Source organism: Saccopteryx bilineata, chromosome 8 (genome assembly GCF_036850765.1).
Source record: "Saccopteryx bilineata isolate mSacBil1 chromosome 8, mSacBil1_pri_phased_curated, whole genome shotgun sequence".
NCBI classification, from domain to species: Eukaryota; Metazoa; Chordata; class Mammalia; order Chiroptera; family Emballonuridae; genus Saccopteryx; species Saccopteryx bilineata.
In genome coordinates this window covers 7,441,991-7,464,217 of record NC_089497.1, presented here as the reverse complement: position 1 = coordinate 7,464,217, position 22,227 = coordinate 7,441,991, and the positions used below count along the sequence as shown (strand labels likewise).

Below are 22,227 nucleotides of genomic sequence, written 5' to 3'. Positions count from 1 at the left end.
TTGTCTTTCTGGTTTCAGCCCAGGGGACGCGTTGGCGTGACTCCAGGAGGTGTGGCCAGAAGACTTTGGCGGCGCCTTCCCGAAGGGTGGGCCCCCTCCCCAACCCCCAACCCGGAAAAGCGACCCCGCGCGGCCGCGGAGTGGAGAGCGCGCTCCTGGGCGCGGGCCGGCCGCAGTCCGAGCGGGAGGCGCCACGCCAGGCGGTCCCCTGCACGGCCAGCTGGGGCCGGGCGGAGCCGGCGCCCCGTCGCAGGGTGGCTCTGCCAGTCCCCGCGCGCCGGGGCGGCCGCACACGTGTCCAGGCGTCACGTCCGCGCGCGCCCCCGGGGCTGACGTCAGCGGCCGCTCCAAAGGCCGTGTGCCGGGGTGTGCGCAGCGCTCGGGTCGGGGCCGCGACGCCGCGGGGCGCAGGGGCTGGGCGCGAGGGGTCCGGCGCGCGGGCGGCCGTGGCGATCGTCAGCGCGGCCCGGCCCCGAGTCTGCCCGGCGCCCGCCGTCTCCGTTGCCCTGTCCCGTGCTGGCGCGGTGGCGTTGACCGGGAGCCCGCCGCCCGGGGGGGCGCTCACCGCCTTGACCCCGGCGACCCGGCGGTAGGCAGGCGCCCACCGTTCCATGGTCGGTTCGGAGCGCGATGAGCCGCCCGTCCTCCACCGGCCCCAGCGCTAACAAACCCTGCAGCAAGCAGCAGCCGCCGCAGCCCCAGCACGCTCCGTCCCCGGCTGCGCCCCCGGCCGCCGCCACCATCTCGGCTGCGGGCCCCGGCTCGTCCGCGGTCCCCGCCGCCGCGGCGGTGATCTCGGGCCCCGGCGGCGGCGGCGGCGGCGGGGCTGGCCCGGTGTCCCCGCAGCACCACGAGCTGACCTCGCTGTTCGAGTGCCCGGTCTGCTTTGACTATGTCCTGCCTCCCATCCTGCAGTGCCAGGCCGGGCACCTGGTGTGTAACCAATGCCGCCAGAAGTTGAGCTGCTGCCCGACGTGCAGGGGCGCCCTGACGCCCAGTATCAGGAACCTTGCTATGGAGAAGGTGGCCTCGGCAGTCCTGTTTCCCTGCAAGGTAAGCCTGGTGCCACCTGCGCACCTCTGCGTGGCGATCTCCCGGAACTCCCGTGCCCTCCAGCCCACTCGCCGGCGCTGAGAGGCAGGTGACATCTCTGTTATTATTACTGTTTGTTTTAATATTTACACTTTGTCCACCCTCTCCCATACCCCACCTGTCCACTTCGGGAGTAGCTGTGGGCTGACAGTTGACCCAGCACTGACCCCAGACTAGTTGGCACGCGATCGTTGTTAGAACACATCACAGCTCTTCCTTGCAGCGCCCGTGTGCTCCGCAGCTGTGTGCTCGGGTGTGCGGGCCGCACGAGCAGAACTTGGACCGGGAAGCTGTCTGTGGGGGTTTGAGGAGGGAGGAGATAGGCGAGCTACACTCACCCTTCACCAGCTCTCACTCCGCTTGGCAGGATGGGTACGGATTCCTCCTGCACCCCGCCTGCCATGGCTGCCCCCGACACGTGGGAGCCCTTGGGAGCATAGCTAACAAGGGGTGGAGGGGCTCTCAGCCTCTTTCCCTTCTGCACTGGAGAGCGAGTGTGTGTGTGTGTGTGTGTGTGTGTGTGTGTGTGTGTACACACTTGTCTTATTATTTTTTTTGCTAAGTGAGTTGAATACAAAAGTTGATCAGGAATTTAACAGGAAGAGCAGGAGCTGTTACAGTTCTTTAAAGTCCATCAGTGTTTTTAAAGTTAGTTTAAAAAGTTATCAATGCTCTTGCAAAAGAAATACAGATCACTAAGAGAAGAAAAGTCAAGTGCAAGACCAAGATCCCTCACCACCTTCTCCCACTGTTAAGGTCGGGTGGTCATTGTGTATCTAACTGCGTATATATATATATATATATATATATATATATACATTTGTTGCTGAATTTAGAATCATAGTGTGTCAAGCTGTTTTATATACACGCACACATAGGCATAACTTTTTTTGCCCCCCAAAATGGCTTCTGCAACTTGCTCTTTTAAATTTGTATTATCACAACATATTTTTTTATGGCTAAAACATAGTTCTCCTTCGCTGCATATTAAGTGGCTGCATAGTTTTGCATTGTGTGGCCATATTGTCACTGCAGTTTGCCTACATGTCTCACTTAAAAGTCTTAAGGGGCGGTGTCAGAGCTGTACCTGTCTCTGTTACTTCATCGTAACCCAGAGCTGTGCGGTCAAGTCCACTTTCTGAACTTAGAAATGGAAGTAGTGTCATTAATACTTTTGAGTTTTGCTGTTGTTGTTTCTGTAGAAGTAGGTGCCCTGCCTCTTGAGCCGCGCCAGCTGTCTTGCGTTTATCCTGGGTGCTGCTTGTTTTTATAGGACAAGCGCTTATTTTTAAATTAAAAATAATCCGCCGAGAATTGAAGCCTGGGACTCAAGTCAGTAAAATGAGTGATTTAATTTGGTCGGCGCCCTACCACCGATCAAGTTTAAAATAGCATATTCAAATAAGGGTTTGAATTCGTGTTTGGACTGTGGGTTTTCTGTCAACCCTCAAAAATTACTCTGCCTTCAGCCTCTCCATCATCATGCTCCCTAATTCACCCAGCCCAATGGCTGTTTCTCATAAGGTATAGACAATGTCTTTCTGTCCTTTTCTTAGGATCATGAAGAAGGTGGTAGGTAGCCTAGTGAGCAGAGAAGGCTTGGTGATAGTGGACATAAGAGTGGCTCTTTGATGTTGGAGGAGATCTATTGTGGGGGCTGGAGTTTTGGGGGGGGGTTGCGCCACAGGATTTCTGAGGAGCCGTCTTCTCAGCCCTTCACTCTCCCCCAAACCTTTAATGGCCAATGGAAGAAATGGCACTAGGTGAATTACAGCTCACAGAGGAGCCTTTGACACCAGTCAGTATTCCCTCATTTATTTTCAAAAAGCAGTCTTATAAGATCATGGTTTTGCTCCCAAGAGAAAGTGAAAGAAACTGCTGTAACATCTATAGGAGGTGTGAAGTTTCACTTCCGGGACCTAGGATTCTGGTTCCTGTTGAAGTATATGTTCTTTCTAATGTCTAACAGGCTAGTGAAATCTTTCTGGAAGAGTAGTTCTCTTTGGAATCAGGGGTACCCGGCCTTTCTCTATACATCATTGATTTTGCAAGCTGTAAAAAAACAGGGTCAACCATTCCCCTCCAGAGCAGGGGCCAAGCTTAGACAGCGATCTTGCTGGCACTCACACGTGTGTGCGCGTGGGTGAGATGTGTAATGTGTATCATGCCTCAACTTCGGTGAACCAGCAATCCGAGCTGTTGACAGGGCAGCTCAGCCAGTTCGTGTGGAGAAACTGAACTTGGATGTGTGTAGAGGCCCAACAAGCAGCCGAGATGTGCTGCTGGTTGCGGAGGGTGAGAGCAGGGAGTAGTAAGGCCTATGCCAGACGTCAGCAAAACAGGTCTGTGTCCCCAGCCCTCTGGCCTGCGCTTGCTGCTAGAAATCAAAGGGACGGCCTGGTCACTGTCCCTCCCTTAGAACCTCTCTCATGGGCTGGCTGATATGAGAAAACCAATGTTGAGTGAAGTCCAGAGCCCAGGTCTCACGAGCTGCCTGGAGCTGCCATGGTTTGTCTGGGAGCACATCGTGGGGCCCTGATTCCCTCGTGTTCTTTAGTGGATTGGACTGCCCAACTTCCAAGGCCCCGTAGCGTCTAGCATTCCATGAAATGAAGAGAGGTTCTGTGGAATGCTTCTCGTGTGCCAGCTGCTTTGTATGGGTCAGCTTTTATTAGTTTGCCCTTTTTTCAGATGCGAAAAACTCGTGCTTATCGAGAGGTTAAGTGTTCAGTGACTTGTCAAGATCACACAGCCAGTGAGTGGGCCAGCCCATGAACCGGCGCCCCCCCCCCCCCCACCCCTCCTTTGTACTGCTCTCTAGGGAGGGATTCTGAAATGAGTTTGTTTCCAAGGCTCCAGATCATAACTCAAGGATGACACCAGTCACAAAACCATCTGGTTGGATGAGCTCACCCAATGGGCCTCTGCTTGGGAACATCCTGAAAAGACAACACACACGCTTACAATAAATTCATTGGCAGGGATTTTACAGGGCATGGGGTAGGAATATCGGGGTGGGGTGAGGAATAACCTACAAACCTAATATTTTGGGGGATTCCATTACATTTCTGCACTGTCCATGCTTCAGTTGGCACAAAAAAAAGAATGTGTTGCGAAATAGCTTCCTTACTTAGGTGTGGGCCCGCATGCTGCCGGCATCTCTGACAGAGGGCACCCACCCCATGCATTATTAGCTCAGGTCTCCTCTTGAAAAAAGGATCTCTATCAGAGTATGGCTCTGTGCCACGTGAGGCATTTTTAGTTCATTCTATGGCTTGTTCCGCGCCTGAGAAGCTTGGACATCCTGTTCCCCATATCTCAGACCCGCCCCTCCGGGCACACGGCTGTAGGAGAAGTGAAGGTTGACACGTCTGTGCCCCTGCTCAACATTTTATTTTAATACCAGCGGAGGCTTTCTCTCCACAACTGTGGGCAGTGCTAAAACCACTCCAGCCCATTGAACACGATGATATATTTTCTTTCCACTTTGTTTCTTTATTTCCTCTAAAAGTTTCTAGTAGTGTATCTTTAAATAATTATTGAACTGGAAAGCCTCAGTCAGCAAGTCTTTCCTGTGTATGGGCTGTGGCGTGTTGTTTTTGTCCCTTAAAAAAAAAAAGGCAAGTTAGATAACCCCAGTTGAAAGTCAAAAGCTCCCAGTGTGGACACATCAAGTCCAGTGGCTACCTTGTCAACAACAAGAGACAGTCAGCAGAGCCATGGCCTCGGCGGGGGCGGGGGGGCCCTGGGGACAGGACGGACGGTCAGGAGCTGGCACACATGCCACCTCCAGTGGGCAGCTTTCACTACGCTCGGTGGTTGGTGGGGTGCGTCGTGTGTGCAGCCATGCCAGACCTTTGGAATTTTTTAAAGAAAAGCCCAAAGAGTCTGGAGTTTGTTTAGTATTAAAAATCCCAATTTTTTTTTTAAACATGCCCAAATTCAAATTTAAAGCCAGCCCTTGCAGGCCGAGCCAGCCCTGTCTGCAGACCACATGCCAGCTGGCCGTGTGCAAGCCCTGGTCTGGCTTTCTCCTGGAAAGCGTTCACTGAGCCTTATCTGCGTGGACTCTGGAGCTCGGACAGCCCCGAGCAGTGTGTGGTGGCATAGCTTATTTCCATGGCAGCTTCATTTTGCCCAGACGTTGTTCCATCCCGGCCACCGGGAGCTCCGAACGCTGAGCCAGCGGCGCTGGGTCTGGCTCTGTGCCGGCCCATTTCTTTCTCGGCACCCTGTGTTCATCCTTAGGAGCAGGGGATGGGCTGAGGGATGAAGCCGAGGACCTCTTACAGAACCTGGTTCGCGGGACCAGGGAGGACAGCGCCTGCTGGGAGGTAGAACTGGGTTCTCATCCTGGCTTCGTGTGACCTTGGTCCGGTCGTGTGCTCCCCTGAACCTGTTTGCTCACCCACGGAAGAGAATGGAGATAATACCGAGCTGGTGGCTGGGTGCTCTGAGGTCACATTAAAAGGGAAGCAGAGGGCTTCTGCTTCACCGTATCGGAGAGAAGATGGCTGGCACCGGGGTGTTGCTGGGTGAGGGTGACTGATGATCTGGAAGTTGGAAGGGCTAAGGCAGTTTGCCAAGACCATGTCAGAGATCTCTTCTTAACCTCAGAAATCCCCCGAAGACAAAATAACTTCTGTGGAAACTGTCGCTGGCCCTCTCTGCGGGCTGCAGCCGACCAGGCCGGCTCACACTGGGGTCCTCGTACAGTGACAGTGGGGCTCCAGGCTTTAAAGCACGAGACGGAAAGTGACAGCATGTCAGTGTAACGTGAAGAACGAGCCTCACTAGAACGCTGTATAGGAGCACTGAAGTTGAGTGCCAATTCCCAGTGTCCTCGGCCAGAGATTGTCCGCAGGTCACCGTGGCCTGGAACTGGAGCCGGCTGTGGTTACGTCCAGTTGGTCGCTGGTCCAGCCAGAGTGAGCGCGAACCAGGAGGCACTGCAGGTCCGGCCCGTGAAGCCCCCCTCCGGCAGCCCGGGCCCCCGGGCGAGTGGCACAGGGCGTGACTGGACGCGGGGCGTCAGGATGCGATCGCACTCGGGACAGGACGGCCTGAGACGGAAAACGAGGAGGCTCCACACTTCTCCTGCTCCGGGGTGTCCTTGCAGTGAACCTCGGAGTGCGTTTCCTCAGACTTCCGAGAGGTACCGAACCTCCGCCAGCTGAACTTCGTGGGCGTCACCCAGGCCCCCGGCATCCTCTGCTGCTTCCTCCGAGCTGGGAAACTGCCGTTCTATGTCCATCTGGGTGGAGATTTTACAGAATGATTTTTAGACCCTGTAGTGTCTAGGAGATAAGTTTTCAGCCACAGACACTACAGAGGGGAATGGAAGACTCACCTGGCGTGACCTGTGTGGGCGTGGGCCCTACGTGAAAACCTGGAACCAACACAGCGGGCGGTGTCTATGGGTCAATCCTCCCCGCAGGCTGCTAGTTGTGAGGTCAGGCCTTACCTACTTGCGCCTCCTGGTCCAAATTCCGCTGCGACCGGTGGGTGACCTCTCCTCAAGCCTCAGTGGCTTGTCGGTAAAATGGGGTGATGATGGGGTTGTTGTGAGAATCCAACTTGGGAATAATTGGTGCACAGTGCCTAGCGCAGCTCCAGCGCAGAGCAACGCAGTGACAGACGTGCGCGATTCGCAGTGACAGGCGGCGACGGCCAGTGTCTGGGGTCAGGTCCAGGCGTGCACTTTGAAAAAAGAAGAAAAGGAGCCGTTTTTATTTTCTCCACCAGGGTCTCCCGCCGGGCTTCTCTTCCCCACACCCAACATGGCGGGTTCTCACAGAGCTGGGGACGTTGGCCTTGGTTTTTCAGTGATGAGACTTTTTTTTCTTTTCTTTAATGCTTTTCAAAGGGAAAGCCTGGTTAGATTAAGCAGCATTTTTTAACGTGTGTATTTTTTTTTTACACATTATAAAATAGGTTGTTAAGAGTGACCATTATTTTGAAATGTAGAACATAGAAAGTAATATAAAAGTATAATCCCCCTAGAAATAACCACTGTGCCAGTGTGCGTAGGTCCTTGCCAGCTTACCTTGACATCAATGGAATCTTTTGTTTAAAAAACAATACCAAAAAAGCACTGTGGCCAGTTGGCTTAGCAGTAGAGTGTCAGCCTGGCATGTGGATGTCCTGGGTTTGATTCCTGGTCAGGGCACACAGGAGAAGCGCCCATCTGCTTCTCCACCCTTTCACCCCCCCCTACTCTCCTCCCCCGCCCGGCCCCAGCAGCCATGGCTTAATTGGCTCCAGTGAGTTGTCCCTGGACCCTGAGGATGGCTCCTTGGAGCCTCTACCTCAGATGCTAAAAATAGCTCGGTTACCAAGCAACCACCCCAGATGGGCAGAGCATCACTCCATAGGGGGAAGGGGACTTGCCCAGTGGATCCCATGTTGGGCCAAGCACATGTGGGAGTCTGTCTCTCTGCCTCCCCTGCTCTCAATTTAAAAAAAAAGCAGGTAAGATGGAGAATCCACACTACTTCCTGACCCATTTTTACAGCCAACACATCATGGCTACTTCTCCACATCAACAGTCTTTAAGGTCATGTTTGATGGCTACATGGTATCACCATTTTATAGTAGTGCCAAAGTTACTTAGTGAAGCTTTTGTCTGTGGTCATATAAGTCATTGTTTTCTTATCGTGATTTAAAAAAAAATGCATTGCTATAACTGAATCCTTGTATATAAGAAAATAATTATTTCCTAATGATACCGTATTTCCCCATGTATAAGATGCTCCCATGTATAAGACACACCTTAATTTGGGGGCCTGAAATTTGAAAAGAAAATGTTTTACACAAAGTTGTTGAACTCAAGTTTATTATAAAATTCATATAACTCCCCATCCATGTGAAAAAGTGGAAAATGCAAATAAAAAATCTATAACCACTGTATAAGATGCACCTGGTTTTTAGACTCCAATTTTTTTTAAAAAAAGGTACATTTTATACATGAGGAGATATGGTAAATTCCTAGAAGTTGAATGGTAGGGCCAAAGGACATATGCAGCAATTAAAAGCTTTTGACAGCAGCCTGGCCAGGCGGTGGCGCAGTGGATAGAGCGTCGGACTGGGACGTGGAGGACAGAGGATCGAAACCCCGAGGTCACCAGCTTGAGTGCAGGCTCATCTGGTTTGAGCAAGGCTCACCAGCTTCAGCCCAAGGTTGCTGGCTTGAGCAAGGGGTCACTCGCTCTGCTGTAGCCCCCTGGGCAAGGCAAATATGAGAAAGCAACCAATGAACAACTAAGGAGCCACACGAAGAATTGATGCTTCTCATCTCTCTCCGTTCCTGTTCGTCTATCCCTCTCTTTGTCTCCGTCACAAAAGAGAGAGAGAGAGAGAGACAGCTTTTGACAGCAGAGCCAAATTACTTTCTCACTTGGAATCGTTTGCAATGGCGTGCCTGTTTCTCCCCAACACTGGGTGTTATCCTTTTGTTTTTCTTCATGCTGCTGCCCGCTTTGTCTCTTTGATACACCTTCAGGGCCAGAGGTAAGTCCTGATTGCCCACTACCTTTTCGTCATACCCACCCTGGCGGCCCCCGCAGTCCCAGACCCTCCCCTCCTAACAGCCCATGAGCCTGGCCAGCCGTTGCTTCTCCTCCCACCTGGTCCTGTGACACGGAGCCTGGCGGAGCAGCGGCCTTTCTGCAGTGGTGGGAGCCGAGCAACCCGGACCCTCCCGCTGCCGTGGTGGAGTCCGGGCTGCATTTTGAAAGATGAGTGCCAGCCTGCCCACAAAGAAGAGGAGGTGGAAGTCTGATGAGGTTCTGTGGGGAGGCTGGTGCTGTTGCCAATAGAGAACATTGCTTTACCTCATCTAAACTAGGTGTACTATCTCCTGTTACCCTCCTAACTACTTTTTTTTTGTATTTTTCTGAAGTTGGAAACAGGGAGGCAGTCAGACTCCCGCATGCGCCCGGCTGGGATCCACCCGGCATGCCCACCAGGGGGCGATGCTCTGCCCATCTGGGGCGTTGCTCTGTTGCAACCAGGGCCATTCTAGCGCCTGAGGCAGAGGCCACAGAGCCATCCTCAGCGCCTGGGCAAACTTTTGCTCCAATGGAGCCTCGGGAGGGGAGGGGAGGGGAGGGGAAAAGAGAGACCGAGAGGAAGGAGAGGGGGAGGGGTGGAGAAGCAGATAGGCGCTTCTCCTGTGTGCCCTGGCCGGGAATCAAACCCAGGACTCCTGCACACCAGGCCGACGCTCTACCACTGAGCCAACTGGCCAGGGCCCCCTCCTAACTACTTTTAAAGGAAGCAGGGCACAGTTAGTGTCCCCCTCTAAGAGGTTTTCCCAAAGTTACACACAGCTTGTAAGTGTGGGGAGCAGGACCTCCAGCCTGGGCCTGCCACTCACACGTCCCACAGCCGGTGCCAGCCTCCAGCCTTCGGGGCCGCCCATCACCCTGCCCAGGAACAGCAGTCGCTCTCTATCCCAGACTCCCCCGGTGGCTCTCGGAGGGGTGGCCATGGTACCAGAAGGGCCTTCTTTATTAGGGTTGCCAGGCAAAATACAGGATTCCCAGGTCAGTTTGAATTTCAGATGAACATATAATTTTCTGGTGTAAGTATAACCCAAACATCGCCTGGGACATCCTGTGCGTCCTATCTTTTCACTCGCTGAGTCTGGCGACCCTACCCCTGAGGTCTTCCTGGTGAGTGCGCTTGCTCTAGGCAAGAAATAAAGGTTGTTGGGGCTGTAGCCCTGATTGACAGGCTCTCCAGAGCGTTCAGGTGATACTGCAGATGATAAAGCCTGGCACAGAAGAGTGAGGGTGTGTTGGAAAGAGTGGGTGATATGGCAGCAAGCCTTGGACCAGCGCTTACTTTAAGGTGCTTTTGTTTGCTGGGCCCTACACCCTGAGGGGACCTTACAAAACTGGTTCTCCGAGACGGTGTGTGAGTGCCTGCTAACTCCGGCTCTGGTCAGATGAGAACCACACTTGGTCAAAAGTCAACTTTTGTTTAAAGTTTTGAAGATTAAAAATAAACCCCTGCCAGCCCAGGGAGTCTTTGTAAGGTTAAATGCACTCCCCCATTCCCAGAAAAGCAGGATGTTCTCAGATTACTGGGTAGTGTTTCCACCAAGATACCTCTAGTAAGAAAGCCTTCTGCAGCAGTGGGGTTTGTCAACTTTCTCAGGCAAAAGGAGGACTCGTTGAGCCTAAGATTTTAATTAGAATTTAAATAGGTAGTTTGTAAAGTTAAATGTCAGTGTTTTCTCAGTCTCTTCATTGTTGGACGGTTCTGGCTCCGAGTGACACTGCCTTCTCCAGTCATTACCTGTGAAACATCCCTGTGCTGTTGGTTGGTGAGTCTCCCTTCGCACTATCTCGTAGTGCAGGGGAGGAATTGACCATTTGATTTAAGTGAAAACTTGCTAAGACTCTGTAGGGCCGGTATTCACGGGCACCGTCAAAGCCGCCTGGCCAACGCAAGTTCAGGTTTGATTCGAATCGATTGTAAAGAAACAATTGAGCCAAAAGCTGGTGGTCCATTTTCCTTTCATCTTAGCTCGCACCTGGCAAGCGAGTAAATGCACCCAGCAAGCGAGTAAATACACACAGCAGGAAACACTTCCCTTTCCATTCAGGGCTCCCAAAGCCACTGACTCATCCGAGTTTTCCTAGAATCAAAGGCTCCAACCTCTTTGCCTCCATGTTGGCTGCCTCCTCTCCTGCACCTGGCCTTTCTCTCTCCCCTGAACAACGCGGTCTCTCTAAAATGGCCTCCTAGCTCCTCCTTTTTAAAACTTTTTCCTCCCGGGACAACCCCCTCCTCCAGCACACATTAGCATAACCAAGCCCATCCCAAGCAAGAAGGGCATTAATATTATCACCTGGGCAATGGGCAGCACCATCTTTAACAAAAAGAGTGAACAAAACCAGAAAATACAGCCTGACCAGGTGGTGGCGCAGTGGATAGAGCGTCGGACTGGGATACGGAGGACCCAGGTTCGAGACCCCAAGGTTGCCAGCTTGAGCGCGGGCTCATCTGGCTTGAGCAAAGAGCTCACCAGCTTGGATCCAAGGTCGCTGGCTCCAGCAGGGGGTTACTCGGTCTGCTGAAGGCCCACGGTCAGGGCACATGTGAGAAAGCAATCAATGAACAACTGAGAAGTCGCAATGCGCAACGAGAAACTGATGATTGATGCTTCTCATCCCTTTCCGTTCCTGTCTGTCTGTCCCTGTCTATCTCTGCCTCTGTAAAAAAAAAAAAAAAAGAAAAAAAGAAAAAACCAGAAAATACAGATTTTACAACTCATTTGCCCGACAGACTCTTACAGGAAGGATGCTAGCAAGATGCAGGTTGAGTATTATAATTAATTCACAAGAAGAAATTTCACTTTCTCCTGTTGCCCATGTCTGAACTCCTCCGTTGTTAATACTAGTCAAGAGATGAGTCATGGAGAGTGTTGTAGATGCACTCAGAGGTGACATGGGAGGCTCAGCTCAAGGTCACAGGGGACACGGGGTAGGTGAGTTCCAATTATAGCGACTCCGCCACTGGTTGTAAACACTCTGAGCAAGAGGACCTCGCAGCCCTCAAAAGGACTACAGCACCTTTGTTTCCTGTGTATGTAAAGTTTACGAAAAGCTATAAACACTCCCACCTGGAGTCGTTTATGTAAATAAAATATGTGAACTGCCTTTTGTCAAAAATTACAGAAACAAACCTTTAGTGACAAGTCCTGAATAAATCTTGACATGAGCTCAATCAAGGTCTATTGAAAATTTTTTTTTAATTTTTTCACAGTAAGGTTTTTAATTAAAGCGAAATCAACATGGTGGAGAGCAATTATCTCTTGGCAGTAAACCTCACATTCATTTACCAGCAAATAGTGGGTGGGTGGGAAGCACGCAATAAATCAGTAAATCAATGAACAAAATTAATAGGCCTATACGTTAACTGCAAAACAGCCTGCGATCACCCAGTGATATTCTGGGGACAGAGAAACATTTTTAGTTATAAAGAAGCTAGCTTGAAATGCTAGATGTCCTTTAAAAAGGTGATAAAATTTACAGTTTCACAGTAGGTTGAATTGTAAGTTTAACCATGAGTTGAGTCTATCCTATATACTAGGTTTAGCTACAGCTCTCATTCGACCAAGTCTAAAGAATGTTGAGAATCTAGACACCACAGCCAGTATAGTCCCCTGGCTATCTGCTGATCCTGCAGAAGTTACACTACCAGGAATTGCTCCTTCCTGTGCAATGCTGATAACCGATTCCATTTCTGAGTCCACTGCCCCAGTGCTACAGGGACTTGGGGGGTGGGGGGTAAGTTTCATTCCTGGAGCTCCTTTTTCAGATGTGGTCGGGAACTGGAAACCCTGGACCTTGCACTACAGGGGTTGTTGGCTGGAAACTGTACTCCGGGGCCACAGGCTTGTCAGGTGCCCCCAAGCCTTTACAAGAATCAGAGGAGCAAGGAGAAGGCTTTGGCTTCCATGGTGTCAAAGAAGTAAAAAAGTATTGTTTATTATAACCATTGATGTCTTCATTGTGAAACTTTAATTGGTTCACTCAAATGAGTCCCAAAAAGCCTCTAGTAAAAGAAAACCTTAGTTGTGTGTGTAAATATACATATTCACATACATATATATATGTACATATATGTATATTGGTATATATATATATGTGTGTGTGTGTGTGTGTGTGTGTAAATATATAAAAATAAATGTAGTTGAAAACTATTTTTCTTTAAAAAAACAACAAACAATATAATGGCCTGACCAGTGGTGTCGCAATGGATAGAGCATCAACCTGGGACACTGAGGTTCCAGGTTCAAAACTTAAGGTCACTGGCTTGAGCGCAAGTTCACCAGCGTGAGTGCAGGGTTGCTGGCTTGAGTGTGGGATCGTCAGCATGATCCCAAGGTCGCTGGCTTGAGCAAGGGGTTACTGGCTCAGCTTGAGCCCCCTCCCCACCCCCGTCAAGACACCTATGAGAAGCGATCAATACAAGTGACACAACTACAAGCTGATGCTTCTCATCTCTCTTCCTTCCCGTCTTTCTCTTTCTGAAAAAAAAAAAAGAAAGGAAAAAACTATTGTGATAAAACTTAATTCATTCAATCAAATTCTGCAAAAGGAATCTCTAGCCCAATAAAGAATAAATATGCTAATTCTATCCCTGGATTCTTTAATATTTTTATTCTGACATGATTCTAGACTTACACATCACTTGCAATAACAGCACAAAAAAATCCCCATATACCTTTTTGCCAGATTCACCAATTGTTCCCTTTTTTGCCTCATTTGCTTTTTCATTTGTGCTCACTCTGTTCAAACACATATACAGTATTTTTGAACCATTTGAATGAAAAATGCAGGCGTTCCTGCCCCTTTGCTCCTAAATACCTCACTGTATTTCTCCTAAAAACATTTTCTTATGGGCTCTGGCTGGTTGGCTCAGCAGTAAGTAGAGTGTCAGCAGGGCCTGCGGATGTCCCCGGTTCGATTCCCCATCAGGGCACACAGGAGAAGCGACCATCTGTTTCTCCTCCCTTCCCCTTCTTCTTCCTCCTCTCTCTCTCTCTCTCTTCCTCTCCCACTGCCATGGCTCAAATGGGTGGAGCAAGTTGGCCCTGGGCTCTGAGGATGGCTCCACGGCCTCCACCTTAGGCACTGAAATGGCTCAGTTTCCAAGCAACGAAGCAGTGGCCCCAGATGGGCAGAGCATCACCCTGTAGTGGGCATGCCGGGTGGATCTCAGTCAGGCGCATGAGGGAGTCTGTCTCTGCCTCCCTACCTCTCACTTCACTAAAAAACAAACAAACAAAAAACTTATGTAAGTAGAGTACAGTTATCAAAATCAAAAAATTGGACATGCGGTGGGTTCTGTTATCTAACCCACCACATGCAAATTTCAGCTCTTTTCAGGTCCTGTGTCTCCCACTTCGGGGCACACATCCCGTTGCCTTAGCTGTCACGGTGCGTGTTGTGACCCTCACAGCTTCCTTAGGTGGAAGGAAGGATTGGTTGGCTTTTGCTTATTCCAAGGTCGTCTCTTGGATTGAATTCAAAAGTTTATGAGCATCAACAACAAAATATGGACTGTTTACTTCGTTTTCCTTGAGGCATTCTCACTTGCGCTGGCAGATATTCTGCTGATCAATGTCACTGTTTCCGAGGAGGGAAATAGGCGGAGCAGATGGCCTCGTGCCCAGGAGGGACAGGCGTCTGCCCCATGCTCCCGGTTCCTAGGGCCGCCCCATAGTCAACTGTTGGGTGGAGTTCAGCAAATCATTCTTGAATTTCATGGACTTGCATTTAATTAAATAGGTGAACTGTTCTAAACCAGTCACAGAATCTGTGACCTTCATTCAACTAGCACCTGGCTAAGAAGGGTTATTATTCTGTCTTCCACAAACAAATAGAAGGCGACTGTGTTTACTGAATAAATAGCAGGTGTCCAGTGTTTGACTATATTTCTGATGTACAGGGTCCTGTTTTTATGTAAAGGGGCTTCTGTGCCCAAACCCTGCCTAAATTCCAACAAATACAACCTTCAGACCCTGAGCCCAGGAAAAGGATTAGCTCTGTCTTCTGACTTCTGCAAAGACGTAACAATGGGCACCTTGCCTTTCTTGGCAGAACGTTTGCACAAGACTTTTGAGACATTGTAATGCAAAAAGTTTCTCAAGAGAAGTCAGAAATACTGTTTCAACATTTCTTTCTCATTCTGCTGGGCCATCCTCCTCCCCACATAGGACATTCTTCTTTAGCTTTGGGCTTCTGTGTGTGGCCTTGTCTCCCCACCCCCCACCCCCACAGAGGTTTACTTAGGCTTATTCCCACCTCAGCAGCAGACATTCCCCGTGGAGAAATCTGGTTTACAGCTGGGCCCTTCCCAGCACCCGCAGGCAGCCCTCTGCGCACCAGCCCCAAGCTTCCCGGGCACCAAAGCAGGCATCTAAGAACCAGGCGTCAGGACCGATGAAAGCCGGCGTCCTTTGAACCCTTCTCGTCGGAGGGGCAAGCTCTAGCCAGAGTGCGGAAGGTGAAACCTCTGGCCAGAGGCGGAGAGGCTGGGAGGGCCTAATTACCGGTTCCTTATTTGTGAGGTGCGCTGCCCCGTCCCGAGGGAGAGGCCCTCAGGGCTGTTTTTCTCCGCTGCAGACCAAGAAAGGAGCTAATTTGAGAACCTGCTTCTAAAAGCAGTGTCTCTCTCCACCCTGGTTTTTGTGTCTGTTGGGTTGGCGGCTGGGGAATCAAGGCAAATGTAAATTAGTTTCTTTTTCTCAAAATATTCTTTGTTTGACTCCCAAGCTGTCCCGGGTAGCCAAAGAGAACCAGAGAGGTGGCGCGGACACAGGGCTCCGCCCTGATGTGGCCACGGGTGACCCCATCGCCTTGATGAGTCCGTCTAGCACGGGCAGCGCCCGCTCCCTGGCCCACCTCCACGCTTTGCTAACGACCAGGGCCTACCTGTGTGTGGGGCTGGCACTCCTGGCTGTCCTGGGCGGGGCCTGGGGGCGGGGCCTGGGGGCAAGGCAGGGCAGTGACCAGCCGGACAGGCCTCCCCGCGGGGCCCCTCCTCACAGCTATAATCGCGGTTGCCCAGCCCGGTTCTGTCATCCGTTGAAATCTGGGGCGATTTTGCCCCCACAGGAGACATTGGACCATGCCTGTGACTTTCCTGGTTGTCCTCACTGGCAGGAGGGGGAAGGGGGGTGAGTTGCTACTGGCCTCTAGTGTGCAGAGGCCGGGACGCCCTGGACGGCCCACAGTGCGCAGAGCGGTCTTCTCCACCGTGAGCATAAACTAAGGAGCCAAGTCCTTGCTTTCTCCGTCAGCTTTGCTTCGCTCGTCCTGCACCTGAGCCCGAGGGAACTACTCCATCCACAGACCTTTTGTCCCCAAGGAAGCATTACTTAGCCCTCCCTCCTCGCCCATCCCCAGTCTTCCTCTGCATGGTTGTCTCTTCATTTCTCCTGTATTTGAGTTCTTTAGTGTGGCAGGCCCCTCCCAACAGGAAACATCACAGGGCGGGATCTAGAAGAGCTGTTCAAACTTGAGAACCCCTGGAGCTGGTCGGGAGAGCTCTACCCCAAGGGCCAGGGCAGTTCGGGTTTGTTGCTCAGAGGCACCACTGAGGCAGTTTTCCATACAGTCTCTGTGTGGGGGGAATGGTCACAGACCCTGAAGCCCTCCCCCCCACACCCATCCCCTGGACGGGAACTCCTAACACTACTGTGTTCTGGATGTCATTCCAGGACAATGCTGAGACTGTTAGAAGGGTGAAGTGTGAATGCACTCATATGTGTATGTGTGTTTGAGTGCGTGCATGTTTAAAGTTTAGATCTTTTCTTTTTAAACTCACCTCTAATGCAGTTGTCATAAACGTGGCCCGGTGGTTCTAAAGACACACCCTCACCCGTGATGGAAAGATAAGGAATAGATACGGCATTCAAGTTCAGCTTATTTAGAAAAAGATTAAGCACCTAACACTAAAAATAGTTCAGTTAGCCCTGGCCGGTTGGCTCAGTGGTAGAGCGTCAGCTAGGCGTGTAGAAGTCCCAGGTTTGATTCCTGGCCAGGGCACACAGGAGAAGCGCCCATCTGCTTCTCCACCCCTCCCCCTCTCCTTCCTCTCTATCTCTCTCTTCCCCTCCCGCAGCCAAGGCTCCATTGGAGCAAAGTTGGCCAGGGGCTGAGGATGGCTCCCTGGCCTCCTCCTCAGGCGCTAGAATGGGCCCAGTTGCAATGGAACAACTCTCCAGATGGGCAGAGCATCGCCCCCTGGTGGACTTGCCGGGTGGATCCCTGTCAGTTGCATGCAGAAGTCTGTCTCTCTGCCTCCCTGCTTCTCACTTCAGAAAAATACAAAAAGAAAAATATCAATAGCTAAGCGAATGGAGGCTGTAGCAAGATTTTTTTCCCTTAAGGTCATTTTCCACACAAATGCTAAACAATGCCTTTCTATTTGCATAATTTGGGGAGGGACCCCGTTTCCTGTATTTGGGTTGAAGGAAGAGTGGGTGACTTGTAAGGCATACCAGGTAACTCAGAATATGGATATTCCTACGAGTGCAAGGTGATAAATATCTGTTGCACACCGAGGTGGTGGACATGACATGGGTGGTTCGGGGCTTCCAGTCGGGGAAGACCCGCAGAGCGTCTTCTGTACCCTCGTTGCCCAAGTTTATCTGGTTCCTGGAAGTGCCCCTGGGCAGCTGTTTCGTTGAGGGCTTGTTTCAGCCAGAGAATCGCCAGGCCTGGGTCAACTGTTGCTACTTTTACTGTGTGTGTGTGTGTGTGTGTGTTGCACACTCAGGGCAGAAGTGCCCCGCCCTTCACGCACAGAGCATCAGGAGAAAGGCTCTCTGCTCCCAGCTGCTCCCTAGATTTAAAACACAGTTAAGATGAGTTTGTTTATTCGGGCCTTATACCTGTTAGGAACGAGAAATGTGACTCTAGATGGCTAAGTAAACCTGTTTCTCCTTCGCATTAAATTTTTTACACCCGTGCTTTTAAAATTAGTCCATGGTTAAAACGATGAATAAGCAGATCCTCTAGGCAGAGTCAACAAGAGTGAAATCTCCGCCACTTTCTGTTGAGGATGATCATTACCCACGTTAGGTGTGGGGGAGGGCTGGGCTGGGTTTGTTTCTTTAAGCCACTCTTCTTCCTTATTAGGGAGGAGGGAGCTGGCCGGCTCTTTGCCTCTGCTCAGCGCCTGCCTGCCTGCTTGGGGTCTTGTATGGAAAAGGTGCTCAGCCTCTGCTGGATGCTAATGATAAACTCAGCTGTAAAAATTAGAATGTGACCTACTTAAAGTGTATAAGGGCTGGTTCCCTAAGGCAGGGTCGGCAGAAGCAAAGACAGCTGTCGGATTTTGTTAGTTTTTGTTTTGTTTAGCAGCTGAACACCTCATCCCAGAAAAGTGGCCTGGCCCCAGCCCCGTGAGGCACCTTTGTGACTCAGAAAGGGGGTCAGCCAGACCATTCACCTGCATGCTACCCAAACGTTGATGCAGGTTTTCTCGTCCCTGACGAGACAACAGTGTAGTGCTCTGGGCAGGTTTCTGCTTGTGGGCTGACTCTCCCTCTGTGAGCTAGGAGTGAACACGGTCATCCCCGTGAAGGTCGGGAGCAAGCATCTGGTTCCTTTCGGTGTGGGCTCTTCCCCTGACAGCTGTGATTTACCCCCCCAGGCATGCCATCCTCAGTGCAGAGGAGAAAGCGGCTTGGCTGGTACCCCAGGACGGCCGGATTTTACGGGCAGACCAACCACGTCGGGAAGCTTGTGTAGGACAAGCGCCGGCTGCAGGGCCCGCTTGAGTCCCCCTTCCTCCTGGGCCCGTCCAGAGGACCGGGCGCAGCTGGCCCTGTGCGGTTGGACTTGAAGAGGGGTCTGGGGACAGGTCACAGGGCTTTGCGGGAGGTACGAGGCCCTTCTCCCTCTGACCTCCCCGGCTGGAGCCGCAGGGACCAGCAGTCTCCAGGTTCGTTAGCAGCTCCTGGATGGGACTTCCTTCCACCCAGGAGGTGTGTGCAGAGCCCTTAGGGGGAGCTTGAAAAAGCCGAGGAGCTGAGGTGATGTTCCTGTCACGGGAGTGGTCCCCAGCCGCCTTGTGCCCCAAGCCTGTCACTCCAGCAGGCAAGAGCAGAGAGCCAAGGGGCAGCCTTCCCCACAGCCTGCCCCCCACCTGCCAGACCCCAGTGTCAGCCAGGAAGAAGGGGAGAAGACAAAAAAAAAAAGAGAGAGAGAGAGAGAATTATACTATTTTCAGATTTTTCTTTAGGGTGGAAACTAGTCTGGAGCTAACATATTCCTTGTCCAGTCCCACCTCTGAGCAATTTTAAATTCTTTAAAACTTTCTTCAGTAAGGAGGCAGACCAGCTTTCCTAGGCCTGGCTCAGAGGTTTTGTTTGAGGTGCTTACACGAAGCACGCTTTGGTGCCCGTGTTGGTGACGTTGGAACGGGGAGTTTGGAGTGCACAGGCTCCTGCTGCAGGCTCCGCCCCAGCTTGGAGCGTGACCATCCTCGTCCTGAGAGTGAGTGGGAACTGAGACTTTCACTCTTCTACACGCAGCTGCCCCCTCCCCCCCGCCCCAGCCAAGGTAGTTGAGCTAAGACTGCCGTTTAAGCCCGGGAGACCTGAGCGGGTGAGTGCCCCGAGAGGCTGGCAGCAGCGGTGCTTTCGAGAAGGCCCGTGGGCTCAGCATGTCTCTTTCTGTCCTCACAGTACGCCACCACGGGCTGCTCCCTGACCCTGCACCACACCGAGAAGCCCGAGCACGAGGACGTCTGTGAGTACCGCCCCTACTCCTGCCCGTGCCCTGGCGCCTCCTGCAAGTGGCAGGGCTCCCTGGAGGCCGTGATGTCCCACCTCATGCACGCCCACAAGAGCATCACCACCCTCCAGGGAGAGGACATCGTCTTCCTGGCCACGGACATCAACCTGCCGGGCGCCGTCGACTGGGTGATGATGCAGTCCTGCTTCGGCCACCACTTCATGCTGGTGCTGGAGAAGCAGGAGAAGTACGAGGGCCACCAGCAGTTCTTCGCCATCGTCCTGCTCATCGGCACCCGCAAGCAGGCCGAGAACTTCGCCTACAGGCTGGAGCTGAACGGGAACCGGCGGAGGCTGACCTGGGAGGCCACGCCGCGCTCCATCCACGACGGCGTGGCCGCGGCCATCATGAACAGCGACTGCCTGGTCTTTGACACGGCCATAGCACACCTTTTTGCAGACAATGGGAACCTGGGAATCAACGTGACCATTTCAACGTGTTGTCCGTGAGGCACCGCAAAACCCTTTGTGCGCTGTGCTCCACGGTCAGTAAAGGTTTTTACAGATGTTGTATTCGCTGCGTCTTGGCCAGTCAGGCCCCCCCCCCCGGGACCCCGTGTTCTGTTTGAACAGCCTCCCATCTGGCGTTGGCCCAGCAGGATTCATCGCACGGGGATGAATGCTGTGGGCCTGCTGGTCCTTCGGGGGCTGTTCTGTAACTTGATTATTAAATATCACTTCCTGAACAGCCCTTGATAGGTGGCGCAGGGCTCCGGGAGACCAGTCTGTCAGGGAATCGGAGGCTTCTTCCTGTCCCACCCCCCACCCTCTGTCGGTCCCTCCAAATTGGCCGAAAGCACAGTGACAGTCAGATGATTCCCTTCATCTTGCGTTTAGGGGGTCGGGATTGTTTTTAATGCATTTTCAACAGTGTTTCTCAAACTGGAAGGCTAACCAACATGCAGAGGGTCCCCCGGACCACTCGTCTTCAACGGGCCGGTTGGGAGAGCCTGGGAATTGAACACTCTCCTCGGGTCATTGTTTTGTCAACAGTCCAGTTTCAGAATCACTGGGTTAGCTTGTGGGGAAAGGACCCAGATTTTAAAGGTGCTTTAAGATCGCCCCTCTACTGCTCCTGTTTGTCCTCCCATAGCTTCACCCCCCCAGCCACCCACCCCCAAGTTAAAAGTAAACCTACCGCCCCACCCCCCCGCCCCAGGAGCTCACTCCTAAGATTTGGTGTCTCCCGTGTTTCTGTGTTGGACTGCCCAGGAAGGCGAGTCGCACGGCCCCTGGCAGTTCCCACGGACCTGGGTGTTGCTCCCCAGTGGCCCAGACGCCCTGTTTACACGAGCCCCCCTCGGAGGCCCTCCCTGGCGGGGTGGCAGGCAGGAAGGACGAGATCAGCAGAGTTGGAAAAGCTTTACAACCAAGTGTCATATACCTGCTATTTAAAGGAATGTGTTTGGTTTTTTTCTTCTTTTTTTTTTTTTTTTTTGCCACATTCACTTTAGTTTTTTAATAAATATTTTCCAAAAACGAATGTTGTACTTCATGTTCCAGACTGAATACTGGGTGTTTGTTGGGCACTTCCCCCCATGTGCGGGTGCAGCGACACGCCCCTCTGCCTCGAGCTTGGGGCTGCTCCCACAGGAGGGAACGGTCATCTGTCTGCGGTCAGGGCGCGGGGCTCGCTGCTCCACACCGTGGGCTGTCGTTGGGGTTACAGGCCTCCCTTGGAGCTGTCACGTGTCTGAGTGCCAGCATTTGTGCAAACAGGGTATCTCAAGCTTTACGGAATCGGAAGGAAGCACTGTGCCTGGAGCTCATGTAGCAGGGTAGAGCCAGGGTGACCGGCGCTCTCATCCCAACCCTAAACTCTCAGAAGAATTCAGAATGTCAGCCCTGCGTGCCCAGCGAGGGTTGAGGACTGCTCACCTTATTGGCCCAGTGGCACTGGAGTGGTTTTTGTTCCTTAGGGTGGAGACGCAAGGTTGAGTTGTTAGCCGGGATAGACTGGGCAGTTCAGGAATGGCCAAAGTAACTTATCTTCCAGGATAGTCTTCAGATAAAAGTGAAAAGTGGAGCCCTGAACAAAAGAAGGTGCTTAAAACGTCTCCGGTAAATGAGAAGAAATGACAGCTCTGGTCGCCACGTCAGTCACATTTCAAGCCAGTATCTAGAAGGACCGTGGGGGTGAAAGTAGGGTCCAGCAGCAGGTGGGTCTTGACCGTCAGGAGCAGGAGCTGACCAGGTGTAGCTGTCCAGTGCCGGCGTGGCCCCGGGCCACGTGTTCTGTGCATAAACGGCCGTCGGTCACCGCCTCATGGGCATATCTAACGTTCTTGTTATATGTGAAGGGGAAGCGAGGACCAGATTGGTCAACCAGGTACCAGAGGGCAAAGCGAGAATCACAAGTGGAATCAAGTTATTCCGAAGCATAAAGGTTTGCTCTTTAGCCCCAAGAGGCCGTCACGGGCCAGCAACCTCACAGTGTCCGGGCTGCGGCAATTCTGGCCTTCAGGCTCCTGACTCCAGATTCAAACATGGTTCTAACTTAGCAAAGGAAAATAACGTTTTAGGCAACAAAACTCTGAACTCTTACTTCCCAAAGTTATTTAGCTCCCTTAAATCTCTGTCACTTGGAAATCTGTAAACTTAGCATCTACTCTTACTTTTTTTTTTAAACTAAGCACTTTCTGCCAGAAAACACACACACACACACAAACCCAGGTCATATATTACCTGTTTTAGGAGGAAGTGAAAACAGCAAAAAAAGGATCATGTAAACTAAATGTGTTTTTATATAGTTCCAATCTCAACTGCAGTTTAAAACAACATGGACATTTGTCAAACTCATCACATGGTCC

At 51.8% G+C, this 22,227-nt stretch overlaps 1 protein-coding gene across 1 annotated transcript; it reads left to right on the top strand.

Moving 5' to 3' along the window:
* Positions 1-344: 344 nt before the first annotated feature.
* Positions 345-20,910, top strand: SIAH2 (siah E3 ubiquitin protein ligase 2). The gene is made up of 2 exons (XM_066241304.1): positions 345-1,053; positions 19,310-20,910. The coding sequence occupies exons 1-2, from the start codon at positions 631-633 to the stop codon at positions 19,865-19,867; spliced, it is 981 nt and encodes a 326-aa protein (XP_066097401.1). The 5' UTR covers positions 345-630; the 3' UTR covers positions 19,868-20,910.
* Positions 20,911-22,227: the final 1,317 nt, after the last annotated feature.

Bases quoted from the DNA above. Each gene is read 5' to 3' on its own strand.
- SIAH2 (XM_066241304.1), top strand. From the start codon at position 631: ATGAGCCGCCCGTCCTCCACCGGCCCCAGCGCTAACAAACCCTGCAGC. The intron at 1,054-19,309 runs GTAAGCCTGGTG...CTGTCCTCACAG, and splicing joins CAGTCCTGTTTCCCTGCAAG to TACGCCACCACGGGCTGCTC.